Here is a 21,172-nt window from a genome sequence, read left to right as displayed (position 1 = left end):
CTGTATCTGAAAACGGCCAAAGTATCCATTTGTTATTACAAAGACTCCATAACAAAAATAAGTACTTCTAAAAATTATATCCAAACAAATAAGTCTTCTATCTTATTATTCACTAGACATGATTCTGTGTATAACAATTCATTTGAAGAAACTAGACATTTAGAATTAAGTTTTATATATATTCAAGTCAAACCAAACCAGTAAGTTTACTAAAAAAGCAAAAATTACATGAACATTTAATTATGGAATCCTGATCTAACTACTTACCTGCATAAAATACCCAGTAACCAAAGCTTTTCTTATATTAATATAATAGTCCCTGCTTGTGAAATCAGTACTTCGACGGGGCAAATTAAATCTGTCCATAATTCTTGATAGCTGCTGGCGTACATTGTCTGCAGACATCAGCGACCGGTAGTTAATGAAGTTGTCATAACACCACTGAACAGATTCATGATCTAAAAAGTTGGGCAGAAGAAAAAAAAGGGAACCGTGAATCATCCACACAGTAGAAAATTCTGAAAGGCAACTTTTTATTTAAAACAAAAAAACCCAAAAAACTACAGGGCTGGAGACATGACTAAGTGTCTTAGCAGAGGACAAGAAATTGGTTCCTAAGCACCCATGTTGGGCAGCTCACACTGGGACATCTGTAGCTCTGGCTCCAGCAGTATCTGAAGCTTCTGGTTTCCTGGGACACTTGCATTCAATCACTGACGAACTCTCTCTCTCTCTCTCTCTCTCTCTCTCTCTCTCTCTCTCTCTCTCTCTCTCACACACACACACACACACACATCAATAAAATCTTTAATAAGAAAAATGTATAAACTAAACAAATTAGAGAAAAATATTTATACACATCATCTTCTCTAAATAAGTTGTATACTACCAACTTTTATTCAAAACAAACAATAAGTCCAATTCAAATGAATTGAAAGAAACAGTACTAAAGTTTCTGACTAATAAATGCCAAAACAATGATTTTAAATCAATGGTTCTTAGCAAATTGAGTTATTTACCTATTAACAGCCACCTGGCTGTTTCCAACAAAGGATTATTAGACACAGGTAGATTCAGAGAACTTGGTAAAATGCCAGATTTTGCCAATTTTCAAAGAAATCACAGCCTTAACTGAAGAAAATCAAATACAACATTAAGTAATGAAGTGAATTTCAAATACCTAGCATGATGCTCTCTAACTGTGCCTGAACTAAGACGCTAACTTGTAACTGGCACACCTGCCTCTGCAATTACAAGCAAGCTTTTATTATCTGTGTCCTCCAAGGCCTATGAATAAGCATGTCAAGTATTAATAATTTCACTACATGTATTATCAAAAAGATATTTCTTTTTGAATGATTTCTTGAAAAAATTCTAATCAACCCAGTACTATTCAGCTCAAAGTTCAAAAAGTACTAACTATATCAAAGAAAAAGAATCCTTTTGGAGCGACCTGCTTTTAATGACAATCATGAAAAAAAACTCCATCATCTGCTTCACAGATCCTTTAATAAACTGAGGTTGCAAAATAAAAAAAAGCATTAAAACTAGATCATGCTGATCTTCCTCAGATAGTATTATTTGTGGTATACTGTTTTGTTCCTGAGGTTGAGATTCAAGCGATATAAGATTTAACTTTGTCTTAAACAGACTGAGTAAGCTGATAGAAAGGTTCATTATTACAAAATACATTGCCATTTCAGAATAGAGTAAGAAGGAGTATGACTTCAAACATCTTCAAACTAAAGAATATGACCAAAAGTTGGGCAATGAAAATCTCTAAGGTGTTGTTGTTTTTCACACCGGATCAAGAATGCAGCTTTCAAAATTTTGCATTTAGAAATCAAACATCAAAGAGCTGGGTGTGGTTATTAAACACGCCTGTTATCCAGTTACTCAGAGGAGTGTCACCTAAATTCAATATCAGCTTGTGTAAAACTAGCCAACTGACTGATCAAATGACAATTTTAGTTAAGATGAACAAGTGTCACCTGATGGTTCTACCGTATTTCTAAACTGGTGAGAAATAACTAAATAAATGAGACAGACATCTAAAACTAATACTGCCAACTAATTCTTCACAATGTTAAGAGCTACTCTTAAAGGTAAGAGAATTGTAGATTAGAATAAAACCGTCCACACAAAGGTGTTATAACATTTTCTTGTCTGCATATACGGTACAGATATTAAGATGCCATCTTATTAACATGACATCTTAAGCTTTCCCATATCATCCATAGTCCCGATGAAAAATACTTTGTCCAGTATTTGAAGCATACCTACAAGTCCAATGCACTCAAATATTTTAATAAACAAGACTAAAATCTCAGACTCAATAAACAGAATAAAAAATAAGGGCTGGAGAGATGGCTCAGCAGTTAAGAGCATTGACTACTATTCCAGAGGTCCTGAGTTCAATTCCCAGCAACTACATGGTGGCTCACAGCCATTTATATTGAGATCAGGAAGAATATTGTATACATAATAAATAAATAAATCTTTATAAAAATCAAGTAATGGTATGGTGATGTGGATAAGCATGTATTTTTTAAAAGGTAGCAGTTAGTGAATGAATAATAGCTAACAACTGTCCTTTAAAGGGTCTGCTGCCTCTGGTATAATACAAGGATACAGAGTATTTTAACAGGCCTAAAAAACAACCAAGGCTTACCAGGAAAAAGGTTTTCTGGTAGCTACAAGCACTTAGTATAAAACAATCATGCCTCTAGAGAATTAATGTTTTTGTCTAAGTCTTTACCCCCTCTGGTTTCTGGTCCAACTACAACAGGCAGAGTGAGACATCTGTAGATATCTATTAATACTTTCACCAAACTCACCTACCCAAAAGTCAAAATACTTACAATAAAACTAATGTTATAATTTCATAATTGATTTGCAATGAAATTGAGGATATTTTCAAACTTATTTTAATTGTAACAACTGCAGTATGAGAAATTAGAGACATTTAATATTTAAGTGGGTATATTTTCCATTTTTTGAGACAAGATTTCTGTGTGGCCCTGGCTTTCCTTAAATTCCTTTTTTAATCTAGGATTAAAGGCATGCTCTACCACCACCTGACTACTGTTGTCCAGTTTCATAGTGAGAAATAAGGCAGGTGAACTTTCCCCTCCATGTTTACAGACCATTTGTAGTTTGAGAACAGTAACTCAAACCTACTGTTCATTCAATTTGTTGGCTTTATGATTGAAAAATAAATATATATAAAACATGAAACACATTACAATTTTTTGTGTTAGTAGTAAATTTATACAGGGTCCATTTTTATTACTGTATTTCTCAAGTTTTCTCTGATTGCTCCTCTTTCCCTTATTATAAATCCAAACAATTTTGAAAAAGATTGGCAATTCTATTTTAAATGCTCGTCAGGAGTTTTTCTAACCAATCTCTGGGTTTCTAATGTAACGTTGTCACAGATAATAAATGAAAGTGAGATGAAGAAACATCTCCTATGCTGCAAGTGACATTTAGATAAAAGAGGTCCTTCAATCTAATTCTACTTACTTTGTTTAAAAGCGTGGTAGACATTCAGCAGTGTCAGATGATCTCCATCTATGTGGGCAAATCTCATCTTGGCCTCATCTGCAGCTTTCTTGGCCTCCGTGGGGCGAACAAAACACTGTGGGACTAAACAAGGTTGGTATGGGCCCAACACAAACGCCCATATCGATGAGTCACGCATTCACAGATAGAGGAACAAGGCCTAGCTAGGTCAGTTCACAGAGCATAGGGCAGGGCAGGATGGCCTCCAACTGCATCTTGGACTGTTTACTACCTTGATTTGGTACATCACCTAACCACATCTGTAAGACAAGAGGGTTTCAAAGCTACAGAGTACCTGATTATTTTAACTAGATCTAAAAGTAGGCATCAAAACAGCTATTCTGAAGGCCATCAATTACTAGAAAGCTCAACTTATTTCAAAAACCAGTGCTGATAGCTCTACCAATAACCAGAAATATGGTGTCAATAGCCTTTTAATTAACTAATTTTTCAAAAGGCGATCCATTCAACCCATTGAATGGCTATAGTTAGGAAGCTGTACTTGCCCACTAAATAACAATAACAACTTTGCAACCAGTCTACTGCCACATTTCTATCAAAATTGTTTCCCTAAATCTTTGGCTATTACCAACTGGTGGGTATCACTATTAGCACCGGTGAGTAAAGCATATGTAAACATAAAAAAAAAAAAAGATTTGAGAACTCTTGGGCTTGATGATAACAGTAGTGGTGGAAGGTTAAACCGCCTTAGAATTAAGAAAATTCAAGGCTGGAATGGTCAATCTAATGTTGCAGCATTTTAATTAAAAATTAGTAAAGAAAGCCCCAAGTTGGAAAAAAAACTGAATCAAACCCTGAATATAAAAGTAAATCCAATATTAAAGAGTTGACAATTAGTCTGAAACAGTATTTCAAGGGTCAAAATATTGAACTACAGTAGTTGTTTAGAGCCTCAACATTAATTCACAAACTTTTAAGTTGTTACAAAGTATGCACTACATTTTTTAAAAATACGACCTTCCTTAATTCATGTTAGCAATTTCATAGCATAAAAAGTAATATCAAAATAAATACTTAACAAGCTTGGGACTTTTCAATGTTTTGAAGCTTTTATAACCTTACCAATAAAAATCATGAATTATCAGTTCAGATAGAAGATAACGGGAATAATCAACATCGAGATCAAATACAGTATTAAATTACTCTTTCCCATACAGTTTTTCCCTTTAAAGATGCCAAAGTAGCCAAATAAAGACATCAATGCAATCATAGTGAACTTTAAAGGTCTTGCTTAATACAACCGAAGCAAGGTAACTCGTAAGTACGGAAACATGACAGCTCTAAGCACTAACATGAAATAGCCACCAGAGTTGAATGGGAGTAAATAGAGCCCCATAGGCCTCTGGTTTCTAACTCAGAACCTCAAACTAACCAGCAAACAAAGCTTCACAAGCTAACTGCTTTTTGTCATGACTTCTCCCTGATTGCACATTTTAACATTGTCCAGAAATGACCCGTTTTAAAAAAAAAAATCACTGTACATTTAATCTCTTGATAAAGACAACCACCAATAAATTATTTTTCCTAATTACTACTACACATAAGACTAAGATCTAGCTGGATGAGTTCACTCTCACCACAATGACCAACTCCAAAGGACTAATATTCTAAACACAAAAGTATTGTTTACTATATCTGATATGAGAACCTAGAGGGGAAAAAATCCTGGTAGGTAACAGACAAGCACACTAATAATTCTTGTCCCAACTTCCCTCTAAAACCTAAGATATACTGGGAGAAAAACAACTGGGAGAATATAACAAGACATAGAAGCAAGGCAGACAACAACCTACCACCACCTCTGCAAATAAGACATTTACTTAAAACATTGCTACTGCCCTGCCCATCTGCTCTGAGTCTGATCAGTCATAACTCTGCAAGAAAACATTTATCTACTGCTTAGATAAAAGTCACACCATTAGAATATACCATACATCTGAACTATGCCATAATTTTATATTTAGAAAGTTTAGTTATCCTTTAATTCCATAGAGTTTGAATTTACAGTATTAAATAATCAGGACCAATAAACCACTCTGCAATTAGAGTCAGTTCTCTCCAGGACTGATACTAGTAGTATACAGTATTTTGATTATCAGAATTCTTATATTGTAAGGTCTAACTTTTTAAAGTTATCAAGTGTATCAAAAAGTTTCTGCCATTGTAAGAGTATCAAAGTCAGATTTTTAAGTCCCAAATTATACATTACTATTTCTATGTGACACTGAATCAGAAACTCATGTTTGTCACTGAATACACATACATGTAAGTAAGGAAAGGCTCAATTTAAATAAAACAGGCTCACTAAATAGTGTCAAATACTAACCAAGTTTTTGTACCTTCAATAAACTTTTAAAATAGCACTAATGGATCTAAAGAAAAATGCAGTTACAATTGTATTCAAACATATTCTTATTGCAACTTCTATTTGTACTCAATAGAGCAAATGTTTTACTGTATTTTATGAACACAAACTTTACTTTTTGTAAGGGATTTTATAAAGCTATTTACAAGGTATTTAGGAGGCAAACTAAGATCCTTAAAGCCATCTATAAAATCTACCGCCATGCTGAATAATGATAATAAAAACAACAAAAGGGAAGTCCACCCAAACTCTGAAGAGCTGGGCTTTTGAAAGGTCCCTCTCCCTCTATTACCTGACAACATAGCAGTAATAGATAGGACCTCATTAGAACAGTTGTAGTCACAACTTGCAATAACCATTTTAGCGAGCTGTGGATCTAGAGGAAACTCTGCCATCATGGATCCCAATTCAGTTAGATCTCCATCATCATTTAAAGCAGCCAAGTAATTCAGAAGTTCGAGGGCTCTCATCAGAGTTTCAGGAGCTAAAAAAAAAGGCAATCTTATTAGACAAGTTGTCTTAAGTAAGCAAAAATATGACAAAGCACAAACTATTATAGCAATCTCATTTTTCACCCTATATTCGACCCAGTTCAGAACTCAAACTGTGATCAAATTTAATCATATAGATATAGCAAACAACACTATGCCAAAATGACTTTCAAAAGTACTTATATGTAAACCAGGTGAATTAGTTCAAGGATGTCTTTTGTTAAGATTGAAGCCAGCAGAACATTACTTTTTCATAAAAAATTAGAAATATTACAATTTTTACATTTCCATGCCCTGGCAATAATTCAAACCTAAAATCCCAGACTAACATAACTGCCACCCTTTTTAAAGTTTTAACACTGCTTTGTACAACCAATCTTAAATGCATTAGTGGAGTCAATAGGCAAAATGCACTTAATACATTTATGTTCTACAGGATACACAGAGCTGACAAAGGTCCCGTTTTAAGTCATACCTGGTGGGTCCATAAAATCAAAATGTACCAAATCATCAATACCAAGCTTCTTCAATTGCAATACAACTGATCCTAAATTAGAGCGCAAAATCTCAGGATAGGTGTTATCCTAATAAAAGAAAAACACAGGTTATGGTAATAATACCCTTCACCTCTAATTCCTTAGCCTCTTGCTTTGGTATTACATAACTTGTATATAACTATCTCATGGGGGAAAAACACTTGAGAATTATACCAAAACAAAAACCAAGTCACGCCTTTCAACTATTTCTACAATATATACATTTTGGAGCTAGCCGTAGAAAGAAAACAGATATGTCAATAGGCTATGACATAACTCATTAAGGATAAAGGAGCTGAGGCTCAAAAATGTTAACTGAAATAAAGTTCCTTTCCTCCCACTAGAACATTACATTTATATTCTCCCAAATGTGTAAGATACAGCAATACTCCTTACCTGCATTTCTGTTTTATAAGCTTTCTCTGTGTAAAGTCGGAAGCATTTCCCAGGTCTGGTGCGTCCAGCTCGACCAGCCCTTTGCTGAGCTGAAGCTTTACTAATTGCTGTCACCAAGAGAGACTCAACTCTGATTCTAGGATTATATACCTATTGAAATGGAAACAGGGATTCTCTTTTCAGTAAAACACAAAACTGAATCCAATACAATCATTCACGGGCCACGATTAATGCCAAAATAAAAGGTAGTTTTGCTGACCATGAATATCAGCTCCCATGATGAGAACTGCTTGTTTATGATCTACCTTTCTTTCAGGCATTCTGGCTACCGTTCCAAAAGACTGAAGCTAAAATTCTCAAACAAATAGATGATCCAGAATTTTCTATTACTACCACTTTTCTCCTTACCATATGCTTAAGTCACCACTATAATACACAGAAGGGACACCGAAGCAGCCTGATACTAGAGCACAAGGGGCATGTAGTCTATCTAGATTACTGAACACAGCATTAATTTCTGAAAGCTAGACAGAACACAAGAATCATGTCAGAAATTTGAAACTGAAATCCAAATTGGGGAAGTAACCCTAAAAATTATTTAAACCACAAAATGAGCAACCATTTAGCACACTCAAGCTCACACTGTATGAAGTAAGCTCCAGCACAGTTACCTTTTGCTTTGCAAATCCAGGGTCAATCACAAACACCACACCATCTATTGTCAAAGAGGTCTCTGCAATGTTAGTTGACACAACCACCTGTTTAAGAAGCACAATTGCCATGACTTAACGCTAAGACAACAAAAGGACTTTTAAACCAGTGTATAAATATCTACGTATTTTTCTTCAATGACTAAGACCTTAACAGACAAACTAAAAGTGCAAGACTAACCATTTCAATTATGTCACAACAGCAATTTTTATCAACACAATTTGACTATCAACCACAATGATAATCCCTAGATTTTATTCAAAAATTAGTTTTAAGGGGTTCATTCACCTCAGGGAGTGCTTGACTAGCACTCCAAAGAAACCATGTTTGCTCAAAGAAGAGAGAAAAGAGAAAAACAGGTCTGACTTGGGAAATAGTGGAGTTTTTTTTCCTACAGAAACAAAAGGAAGTGGATGCTTCTTGCTGGTGATGCTGACATTTGGAGACAGTTGACATGCAAGTGGTTGACACATAGATCACACACACACACACACACACACACATAATGTATGACAATACATTATAATTTCGAAGGTAAGGTTATAGACATAGAAAGTGCAAATGACAAAGATATGCTTTGAGATTAAAAAGGAGTTATTTTCTACTTGAATATAAAATAGTTTTTTAGCATAGGATTCAAAGTTTACACAAAATATCTCAGAGGAGATGAGCCACAAGAGGGTCAGCCTAGCCAGGGATTTATATTTAAGTATGACTACAGAAACAGACAAGAATTTAAAGGACACGTATTTATCTCTCTTCTTTCACTTCAGGAAAAAAAAAATTCGTTATTCAAGAGTCTTAAATCCAGTGACTAATATTCAATACTTTAAATAATACAGACAGTGTTATTTTCTAATAGGGAAGGTTACTCAAAATGCCAGCATAAAACCTTGGATCTAACAATGAATATTTCAGAATCATTTAATGACTTTTGTTGGGTGGTGGCATACACCTTTAATCCCAGCACTTGGGAGGCAGAGGCAGGTGGATCTCTGTGAGTTCAAGACCAGCCTGGTCTACAGAGTAAGTTCCAGGGCATCCAGGCTACACTTTAGAAACCCCATTTTGTCTCAAAAAAAAAAAAAAAAAAACACAAAGGCTTCTTTATACTGGCTGATAAACAAATGGCATAAACTTTTTTTCTATCTATAGATCATACAACAAATAATTAGAAATGAAATACACATAAAAAATATAGCAGTAACAGGAAAAAAGTACAACCCAACTGTACTTGGAAAGAAAGTACACTATTCTTGTAGAAAGTCAAGTTTTTGTTGTAACTGGAACAAAGAGACACAAAGTGTCAGAGCTAGAAATCAAACCAGAACAGTGTCTAAAACCCTAAGTGTCAGGTTTTTTTTTTTTTAGAACTCTGTATTAGACTAGTTAACAGAGTTGTGAGGAACAAAATTAGAGAGCTGAAATTTTAAATGCCATATAAACTACCAAAAATCATATGTACACTTGACTTCTACACCAAAAGATCATGGTTCTGAATACATTTGAGACAGTTAAAAGACAATTATTTTGTGTTACGTTAAAAGTGCATTTCATAGGGTTCTTGGAATATATACAACATGATAAAATTTCTTGAAGTGATCAATTATAAGGAACTAAAAATAAACAAATATCTATATTAGAACACAAGCACTATTCATCACTTCACAAGACAATCTTCAAGTAATATATACACTCTGGGTCGGACGGGTAAACAGATGAAGATTCACATCAAGTACAAAAGGGAACAGGGTGGTGGGAAATGTCATCATGCTGCTTAGGACAGCTTAAACTTAAAACCTGGGCTGTGGTAGTTTGAGAGAAAATGGCCCTCACAGGCTCATAGGAAAGTGGCACTATTAGAAGTGTGGTCTTGTAGTTAGGTGTGGCTTTGTTGGTGGAGGTATGAGGTCTCAGAAGCTCATGTGTCATTGCAACTTCCTGCTGACTGGGGATTCAGGTGTAAAACTCTCAGCTCTTCCCAACACCATGTCTGCCTGAGTGCTACCATACTCAGGGCACTGCTGTTAATGAACTAAACATCTGAACTGTAAGCCAGTCCCAACCAAATGCTTTCCTTTCTAAGAGTTGCTATAGTTATTAAGACCTAAGACATGGGCATTATTCTTTTTTCTAAAATTTCAATATTTATGACATCCACAAATAACTAACACCAAGGAAAACAAGGCTATGGAGACGGGCGCCCTTACTTCAATTAAAAAATAAGTTAGATGGTGGTGGTGCATGTTGTTAATTCTAGCACTCAGAAAGCAAGGCAGGCAGATCTGTATGAGTTCAAGGCCAGCCTGATCTACAGAGCTAATTCCAGGAAAGCCAAGGCTTCACAAAGAAACCTTTTATTATAATATATATGCTCTGCAAAAAACAAAAACAAAAACAAAACACATGGTCATCCAGGTAGTTAAGAAAAAGAGGATCATGAGAACTCAGCAAGCTCTATGTCATTACTTTAAGTGTCTCTTGCTAGGAAGAAAAAAAAATTCACACACTGGATTCACTGAGTCCTTCAGGTCTGCTGGAGGCTTTTCATTTGATAGTCACCAAAGTCTCTACCACCAAAAGGATAGGACTTAAAAACCATGAGAGGTTAGCTTTGGGAACAAAAATTCAAAGTTTTTAGAATTATAATATTATTTCTTATACAGATTTCACAAAACTGAAAATATCAGGTGCGGCTAAATAATACAACATACATGCCCATAAGCACACATAAACTTAATGAATGGATAAAAGTTAAATAAATGAAATTTATTATTTATTTATAGAGTTGTTTTGCAACTTCAGGTAAAGCAAGTAGTAAACCAGATCTAGATATAACAGTTTACCATCCAATAGGGAATTAGTCAGCAGACAAAGTGGGAATGTTACAAGACTTTTCTTGACTGTAATTTTGTAGTAAGTGTTCAAAAATAGCCTTACAAAGTGTTAAAAATCTCAGAACTAAGAAACTATCTTAAGATAAATGACCCACAATATAGAGCATGTCCTTAGTTGGCACCAGCACTAAAATTCATAAAATTTATAAGTTATCCTCAATAACTAGCCTCTAAATGGAACCAATATTTAGTTCATCAACTGCTCTTCAAATAGAACTCAGGATGCCTGGGTTGCCCTATATGAATACTGTTTGGCCACAATAATCTATTTAAGATAATTTGAATTTTTAAAAGTCATTGTAACCTGAGGAACAGTTTTTCCCTTTAATTCAAACACATTTGTTCTTTTGAGACAGGGTTTTTATGTATAGTTTTGGCTGTCCTGGAACTCTCTCTGTATACCAGGCTGGACTCACAGAGATCTGTAACCCCAGCCTCCTGAAAGCTGGGATTAAAGGTGTGTGCCACCACCACTGGCTCAAAGACATTTCTTAGCTAATGCAGTTAACTACCTTTAAATAATGGAACAATAACCTTCTCTTCAAAACCATGGAATCATCTCCACAAGAGCCATATCTCTTTTACTGAATCCCTACTTTGAGATGTAGTAATTAGTAAGCAACAGAACCCAGCTAATTATTTTAGCTTGGAATGTTCTTTCATGCTTGCTATTCCAAAACTCAGGAGACTCAAGCAGAACGATGCTGAGATCAGACTGAACTAAAAATCAATCAATCAAATCAATTAATCAATTTCTCTCCCCTTAAATTGCTGCATCTTTGCGCTTGGTGACATACTTAAAATAAATCAGTATTTTCAAACTAAAAGCATACAAAATACAAATATTTTTACTACAAATGTATTCACTGAGAATCTTCCACAGAACAGTACCACAGAAATGTTTTGACATGTCCCAGGGAATGCATTACCTAAGGTCTCTAATAAGAGACCTTCAACCCAATGAAGCATATTAGATCAGAAATTAGTAGGAATGTTTTCAAGTTGAGGTCACTGCTCTAATATTTTTCACAGTGCAGTCTTATTTTCAAGACTATTAAAACCTGAAATCTCAACATCTTAGCTTATCTTGAAACTGGTACTGAGCATATACCCCCTTGCTCCCTTACCTAGGCCAATTACACATCCCTCTACCAAAATAAAGTAATATGGTTCCTGCCTTCAAGGAATCCATGTATTTATTCAGTGTGATTAATGCTTCGGAGTCTGTAGAGTCAATATTTAGTACTTATTGACTTAAAATCTGTTGTTGTTGTTTTTTTTTTAACAGAAAACTCTAGAAAGGGGCCAAAGCATGGAACTAAAAAGAAAAAAAAAAACCATTTAGCTGTGGAGTGTCATACATCTAATAGGACAAGGCAACATTTCCCATACTCTCCTGTAAGTACTCTTCCATCTACTAAGAACCAACTGCCTCTGTAGGAGAAAGCAATTCGTTCTGTTTTGCTTTTGTTTTTCAAGACAGGGTTTCCTCTGTTGTAGCCTTTGGCTGTCCTGGAACTCACTTTGCAGACCATGCTGGTCTTGACTCACAGAAAACTACCTGCCTCTGCCTTTCGATTAAAGATGTGCAATGACACCATCTACCCACAGTTCATCTTCTGATACAAGGATTAAAAAAATTGGAGTTCATCTTAACACACTTTTCCATTTACTTCTGAAATGCAGAGTATTTTGTTGTGGTCAATCATTTTTGGGTGCGTGTTTTTTTGTTTTTTTTTTTTTGGTTGCTGTTTTTTGGAGATACGGTCTCACTATGTAGACCAAGCAAATTTCTATTCGTAACCCAGGATAATTTTACATTTTTTTATTGTGATAAAAATTTTAAAATCTTTATTGCTTCTCTGAAAGAATGCTAGAATTACAGAAACACACCATGATACCCAGCTTATAATTTATAGTTGTTTATATTTGGTTTCTCTAAATTTTCCATTATCAATAACTATACGAAATATTTAATGTTACCTTTCTTCCAATTGCTCCATTCTGTTTTTTTGGAGGTGGTGGCTCAAAAATGCGTTGCTGTTGCTGGGGTGGAAGTGTAGAATACAATGGAATGATTTTAATATCTCCAACTTCGGGGCCCAAATCATCAACTTCACGCTTTATTCTCTTACAGGCCTCATCAATTTCCTATAAAACAAAAACATTGATGATGAAAACAAAAATCATGGAATATAAAGTATTTATCGTAATCCACATTACATTTCATTTGTCATCAATGATTTGCCTTCATTTTCATATCGATAATCAATGCCTATCATTTCTATAAATAATCTAAATTTGGTAATCAAAAATTAAACAAATTTCAGTGTGATATTGAAACAACCAACAAAATTCTGATTTCTGTATTGAGGCAGATATGTAACTGCAATATTTGTATTCCATGCCCCTTTTCTTGAAGATTCAGATGTCCTAATTAATTCTCAACAAATTGTCTTAAAATTGAAATTTCTCACCCAGGAACATTTAACTGCACTCATAACCTTTTCAATGTTCACAATCTAAAAGAAGCCGATGTGTTAGATATTTAAAATAAGTCAATGAGGCTTTAATGTCACATATCACTACTGCAATTACATGGAAGAATTGTCTCACTGTACCTAATGAGAACAAGCACCTTTACAACAATATCAACATAGATATTTAAAAGCAAGCTGACACACAAATGCCTTAGAGCTGCTTCAGAATTTTCCTCACCAGGGCAAACTATTCCAATGCATTCATATTCAAATATAAACTTAAAAAAGACATAATAAATGCATTTGAGAGAGGAGCAGTAATTCTGGGGTGACAAATGGTTTAAAAAGGGATGGTTGGTGGACAAATATTTTGCTGAAACAAACTTGGAAGTACACCAATTTATTCAAGTCTGTCATGTATATAACGAGGCAGTCACCTGCTCTAACCAATAAGTTGTTTATTGTTTAAATTCTTTTTCATTAGGAATATCATTAAGAGAAAAAAGTAATTTCAGGTAAACTGGGTTTCTACCAAACTTTCCTAAAAATGATTTTAAACCAATTTGCAATTACTTCTATGTTAAAAAATATAAAATTTGGGACTGGCTCAGAGGCTAAGCACACTGGCTGTTATTCCAGAGGACCTGAAATTGGTTCTGAACACCCAAATAGCAGCTCACAACTGTCTATGTAATTCTACTTCCAGTGTATTTGGTACTCTGTTCTAGCTTCTTGAGCACAAGGCACACAACACATACAAGCAACATGCATAAAATTAAAATAAACCTTTAAAAAATATACAATCCTTGGGTACAATAAAACAAAACCCCTTTGCCTACTATAAAATACCCTTTTAAAAAAAAAAAAACCACTATCCTAAGGTTGCTTGACACAAGAAAATTACTACTAAAAACTCAGGGTTTCGAGACAGCAGTAACAGCACACTACTTTCCACTTGGAAGGCAGAAGCATGTGGATCTCTATGGGTTCAAAGTCAGCATGGTCTTCAAAGCAAGTAGGACAGCTAGGGCTGTAACACAGAGAAACCCTGTCTTGAAAAAAAACAAACGACAACAAAAACAAAAAAGGAAGAACCCATTGTTTCTTGAGACCACGTCAAGTTTCTAGAAAATGAAAACAGAATGCCATATATATATATAAAATTGCTTTTAAATGCTCTATCTAGATCAGAATGCCCCCTGCTGGCATATAAATACAGAATTAAGAACCCTATCAAAGTGAAAAAAGATTTTAAATAAGACAATTAGACTATCAATGTTTCAGATTTGGTAATGTCAGCAACACATTGAAAAATAAGTGATCAACATAATACCTACACTTCACCTATTGAAAGACTATGCTAAGCACAGTAAATGAAATCTATGAAAAACCAGTCAAAAGTCTTCAAATTCAAAACATATCAAGAGTTCACAGCTACTTCATTTCATAACATGCCAGCACACATGAGTAAACACCACATGAAAGCCTTCCTTTTCTCTATGAATGAAATAAATTACATTAAGCTGGCTCAGAAAAAGATCCTTTTGGTTTCCCCAAGAGATCACCCGAAATTTCCAATACTATTCAAATATGTCTAGCTGTTGAAGCAGGTTTAAGCAAAGAGGAAGTAAGAAACTGTAGAGACCAAACAAACAGAGGACAAAATGAGCACACCAACAACATCAGCATCAACAGCTACAGGACGAATGCTGTTTACATGCCGTTTGTAAAGCAGTAAGTCTTACAAAAGCTTTATGGAATTTTTCCACTAAAACTGCATAAAAAGGATGAGTAGTTCCAATAGAGGGAAACTTTACCCAGAAAACTGCATTTGTGACGCACCTTAGCTCACAAAAGAACTAAGGATGAGTCTTCACAGGAAATGAATTCACAAACACCTTTCCCCAAGACATTTGGCAAAGTCTACACATGTCTTTGCTGGCCACCTCTCACGAAGTATTGCTGCATCTAATATGAAAAGGCTGGGCAAGCTGATGATAAATGTCCTACAATGATAGGTATCTGACAAGACAAATTTTCAACTCACAACATAAATAGCATGTAGGCTGAAAACTCAAACTCTACAAGGGAACCATGCTTAAAGGTACAAATCCAGGCCAAAGAACAATTCCAGGTTTAAAAAATTATCCAAAATTTACAGCTCTCAACTGAATGGCATTTGCTAAAATATCATCTAGGTAACAGTACCATAGGAGTTGGACACAATAAAAAAGGTTTTGGTGAAGTCTAAGAAACTAGCAATCTTCCATAACACTGAATAGGCATCATGTACCATAATTTTTTGGAACTATAAACACTTCTCTAGAAAAGCAATCCAACGTCTTAAATGACTTAAAGAGCATGTATGCAAAGCTGACTCTTGCATTACCTCCTTTAACAGAAACAAGAACTTGCTTTAACAAATTCTCTTCCTTCAGATCAGAAATCTATTGAGAAAAACATTTTAGAATAGGACTCAGTAAATAGTACCCAAACATTTCAATTGTATACTTTTCAACAAGAAAACTTTGAATGACTAAGGTGAGATAAATATGGCCAATGTTTGTAATATTAAGCTTATAGCTCCTGGCTAATAAAAATCACTGAATGAAATACCTCTTGACCAGTCAAGAAAAGGAGAAGGTCTCCTTCCTCCTCTTCACACATATGTATCTGGATCACTGTTCGAATTGCTGCTTCAAGATAATCTCTCTCTGGTTCGGGAGTATAAAAAATTTCAACAGGATGTGTTCGGCCAGGAATAGTTAAGAGAGGACAGTTGTCAAAGTAAATCTGGAATTTCCCAGCATCTAGGGTAGCACTCATAACTATAACCTGTAGGAGGAAAAAAAGCAAATTACTTTTGAAATTTTAAAAATTTACATAATCTCAAAAGGGAAAAATAGCTATGGTCCTAATTAAACATATATTATCAGCTATATAGACAGTCCTTAAGGCTGGGTGTGGTAGTGTATGTCCTCTTTAATCTCAGCACTAGGGAGATATGGGCAGGCATATCTGTGAGGCCAAGGGCAGCCTGGTCTACATGAGTGAGCTCAGGACAACATAAATAGCGAGAACCTGTCTCAACACTCCACACTCCCAAAAAAGGTAATCTTCAAAGATAAAGAAACATTAAATACACAAACAAATAAATAAATGCAGAAAGGAATATATTATAGCTATTTATATTTTAAAATACGAGACTATCTGACAAGTAAACCCTATGTAAAACACACTCATTATACATCATGAAAATAAAGATTTGCTAATATAATATGATTACTGAATAATAAAATTTGCTCATTTCTCCTAAATTATCTTAATGAGCAGTGTATTTTGAAAACCTTAGGTATGTTAGGGTCTTCAGGCTGGCCGGCCCAAGGCCCAGGAATCTTCCCATACCTACCTTTCTGGCCCAGGGATTACAAGGTATCACCATACTTATAAGACTGTTTCTTTGGGTATGTTGGCCCTGTATATAATTGCTCCCATCTGATTATACTAGGGCATCCAATACCTCTGGCCTCTGCTAGCATCAGCACTCATGTACACATTCCTACGTGCACACACACAAACACATGACTAAAAATAAAATGACTTCTTTACCTTTAAATCTGATCTTTGTCTTACAACTTCCTTCAAAACACCCATGAGAATGTCTGTAGCCAATGTTCTTTCATGAGCCTCATCAAGAATTATCACACCATAACGCTCCAGGAGGGGATCATTCATGGCTTCACGAAGTAGCATCCCATCAGTCATATACCTATAATCACAAAGACAACATTAGTCAAGACTCAGCTGTGTGATTTTAAAACTAAGCATAATGACATAAGTAACAACTGCAAAAATTATACAAAAGGAGTTTAAGAGTACATGAAAGTTATCATAAAATCTTACCAAATATTGCAATATACTGAGAAACATAACTCCTAACTGTGGCATATAATGATCACATGGTTTCATACAAACACTAAAATCAATCTGTCATAAACTAAAAAGGGGGAAAAATCCCTATAAAAAATTTAAAAACAAGTTAATAAACAAACCATTTTAAGTTGTTTCATGCTATCAAACAATTAAAGTGTTACTATATGCAAAATGTACATTTTGGGGGAAAAAATGAAACCCTAATTTTTTAAGGTAATAATGTTAAAAATAGCTGACAGCATAGAAGCCTGTTTGCTATCCTCCCCAACACCAATGAAATGATATAAAGGACAAAAATGGGTTCATTCATAAAAGTTCTGGGAATAACAGTATCAGCACCATAAGAATGTTGATACTTAAGTGTAAAATAAAAAGTAAATGACATCAGACTGAATGGTGAATCAAAAAAAAAAAAAAAGGAAAGAAAGAAGCTAGGCTTAGAAATGGCTTCAGAGAAGGCAGTTAATATGGAATCCAACCATTACAGAAGGAACCAGTAGAGTCAGTATCAGATCAAGGGTGGCTTGTAGAACACTGTCAGTCATCTCCTGTCCATTCCACTCAGGCCAGTGCTGTCACTAGCACAGAACAACTATCTCTAAGTTTGGCACTTAGACAAAACATAGCATGCCTTTCAATGCTAAAGCCACAGTTCGTGGTCAGTTAAATAAAAACCCATTTAGAAATTTAAATCTGAAGTCATCATTTATGACGTCATTTTGGCTCGTTGTCCTATGTCTAACCATACCTAATCTTTCAGCAGCCAACTTGACTTCAGTTTAAACCATCCAATGAAGCAGTTAAGTTCAGCATTCTGACAGTGTACAAAATAATGAACCCCTCTCTTTATTTCATCTAAGTAATCACAAATTTATTTACAATATTTGGCAAAGTATACCTTTGGTGTGGGACAATGGTCTGTATTCTGTCAATTATATTTTAAAATAAACGCTGATTGGTCAGTAGCCAGGCAGGAAGTATAGGCGGGACAACCAGACAGGAATTAGAGGCGGGTCAACAGGATAATTCTGAGAAGAGGAAAACTTGGTCTGCAGTCCTGGCCCAGCCACAGAAGAAGCAAGATGTAACTGCCTCACTAAAAAATGTACTGGGCTATGTGGCCAACATAGACAAGAATAATGGGCTAATATACGTTATAAGAGAAATACGAACCCTGAGCTAATGGGCCAATCAGTTTATAGTTAATGTAGACCCCTGTATGATTTCTTTGGGACTTAATGACTGCAGAAACCGGGCAGGACAAAAACCCTGACGACATACCTTCACTACTCACGCACAAGTCAAATTTCAGGAAAGGGCTTGTTATACAAGAGTCAACATACCTAGTCTCTATTTATACAGTTTGTGTTTCTTTAGTGCTCTTAAAAATAAAAACCACCACCATTTCTGAAATCAATTCCCAAGATTTTATTTTAAGGACATGAAAGAAAAAAAGAATGTCAATTAAACAATGACTGAATGTCATAACAATACAGCATAGCACCTAATAAGTCACAGTGGCTTCTAGATGTCTTGAAATTTTTCATCTATTTGAGAGCATTTGGCAATTGCTGTTTTCAAATGAGCTACTAAAATGAGTGACAAAGTGATTGTGGATAAATGCCTTAGTGGCAAAAAAATTTTATTTTAACTTTTAGGGGAACAAGAAAGAACTATTTCAACAATATTTGTTCAAATACCTATTTATCATACCTCAGTGCTGCCTCTACACCTTTCTGGACTATCAGTTGTTAATCTTTCAACAGGAAACCCTACATTTCTGAAAACCCTTTAATTAGCAGATTAATTCAGTCCGTTATTTCAAAAACTTCATAGTGTATCTGAAGTTACAATACTCAAAATTTGATCAGTATCAAATATTCACAGGTAATATCCAAACACCTACTAGTTACCAGACTTCAAATGATTCTAAGGTGTACTCCAATTTATAAGAAAGTCACGAAACTGGTGTGTTAATGTCTCTAAATTATACAGGCTTACATACTTACTTAATAAGTTAAAACCAAGTAAAACAAAAAGTGTTGCTGGTGCTGAGCAACACTATCCTAGCTTAAGCATTTTTCAACTAATATATACAAATAACATAGGAGAGTGACCAATAAACTGCTTGAAAGTTACTCTTAACTTATGGCTGCTAATGAAAATAAACTTCTGAATGCTTTTATAAAGGTGTTTCCAGAAACTTTAAAGTGAGAGGGAAGATTCACTCTACATGTGGGGCTGGTGGCATTATGTCACAGGCTGGGCTCCCGGATTAGGAGCTATCACCTGAGCTTTATTTCTATTTCTTTCCTGTAGATAGTATGAGCAGCTGCCTCACACTTCTGACCACCATGCACTCTTCATGGTGTTTCCCATCCCTTCTTAACAGGTAAGCCTTATGTTGCTTGTCTGGGATGCGGTCACAACAAAGAGAAAAATGAAAACAGCCAAATTAATATGCCTATTTAAAGAAGTGTATAGAAAACAATTTGCTGGACCAATTTTTTGTTTTTCGAGACCCAATTTCTCGGTAGCTTTGGAGCCTGTCCTGGAACTAGCTCTGTAGACCAAGCCTGCCTCTGCCTCCGGAGTGCTGCAATTAAAGGTGTGTGCCACCAATACTTGGCAAAAGCAACTTAAGGTTGTAAAGAATCAACATTTCTCAATGACATTATGATATTTGAATATGATATCCTTGAAGAATTGGTTTCAGTACACCAAGGGGACACCAAAATCTGGGTCTTATTTTATTTTCTAGATACCCAATACATAATCATAAAATTTTATTTAATCTTTTAAGGAATGACAAGCAAGCGTCCAAGTTTAATACAGATAGTGATTTTTTTCTGGATTATTTTCATTTTCACAAAAGGAAAGTAGTGTCAACTCTATTCACCTTTTGCATTCCTTTAACTATAGAATTTCTGAATGCCAACAGTAACACAGAGAACAAAGCAAAAATGGCTTCATTGACAGAAAATAGTTCTATAATAGAGACTGCCCTCAACCCAGAGTAGTTCAACTTTACCCTGTTAAAACAGGGAACTTCTGATGGGCTAACTCAAAAACTTATACCATTAAGTAAGAACTTTAAGCAAACTTAGTCAATATGAATAGTTTTATTAAGATCTCTTTACAAACAGCCCATTTATAATTCCTGGCTATGTCATACATTCCAACAAACTCAGTTTGGATAGTTAATAATCTCAGTGTCTGCATATATATTCACAGCCAACTAATTGAATAACTACTTCTGCTATGAGCTTATCACCCAAAATTATTTTAAATTAATGAAAATCTCCTAAATAATTTAAGTCTATTGAATCATGTTTTCATTGTAACAATGTAAATAGTAACATTACTACTAATTCAAGATGGTTCAGTATTTTATCAACAAACATTTCTTGATAACTTCCACAGGATCAAGTATAACTTGACACGCCTGAACAGTAGGTACAACAGTGTTAACATTAGTGGCTACAGCAGCAGTCCTTAACATTCCTTAAGCTGCAATCCTTTAATATGGTCCTTCACATTGTGATGACCCCCACTATAAAATTACTTTCATTGCTACTTCATAACTGTAATTTTGCTGTTATGAATCATAATGTAAATATCTGATATGGAGAATATTTGATATGTAACCCCCAAAGGGGTAACAACCCACAGGTTGAGAATCACTAGGCAACAGCGAGAACTACTAGATGTAGATGCTCATCTAAAGAATATACAATATTTTAAATACCTTAATGTTCTAATAAAGCAAGCAAAGCAA

At 34.9% G+C, this 21,172-nt stretch overlaps 1 protein-coding gene across 1 annotated transcript in view; it reads right to left on the bottom strand.

Moving 5' to 3' along the window:
• Positions 1-21,172, bottom strand: part of Dhx15 (DEAH-box helicase 15) — a 40,307-nt gene that overhangs the window by 4,470 nt on the left and 14,665 nt on the right. Inside the window, exons 4-12 of the mRNA XM_085691903.2 lie at positions 17,071-17,230; positions 16,078-16,296; positions 12,965-13,132; positions 8,045-8,131; positions 7,374-7,523; positions 6,917-7,025; positions 6,243-6,434; positions 3,526-3,648; positions 268-458 (exon numbers count right to left, since the gene is read on the bottom strand). Coding sequence (XP_085548029.1) covers positions 268-458; positions 3,526-3,648; positions 6,243-6,434; positions 6,917-7,025; positions 7,374-7,523; positions 8,045-8,131; positions 12,965-13,132; positions 16,078-16,296; positions 17,071-17,230 — 1,399 coding nt within the window. The remainder of the gene's footprint in view (positions 1-267; positions 459-3,525; positions 3,649-6,242; positions 6,435-6,916; positions 7,026-7,373; positions 7,524-8,044; positions 8,132-12,964; positions 13,133-16,077; positions 16,297-17,070; positions 17,231-21,172) is intronic.

The sequence above is a fragment of the Myodes glareolus genome, chromosome 8 (genome assembly GCF_982192425.1).
Source record: "Myodes glareolus chromosome 8, mMyoGla1.1, whole genome shotgun sequence".
In the NCBI taxonomy this organism is placed as follows: domain Eukaryota; kingdom Metazoa; phylum Chordata; class Mammalia; order Rodentia; family Cricetidae; genus Myodes; species Myodes glareolus.
This window is presented reverse-complemented; position numbering and strand designations above follow the sequence as displayed.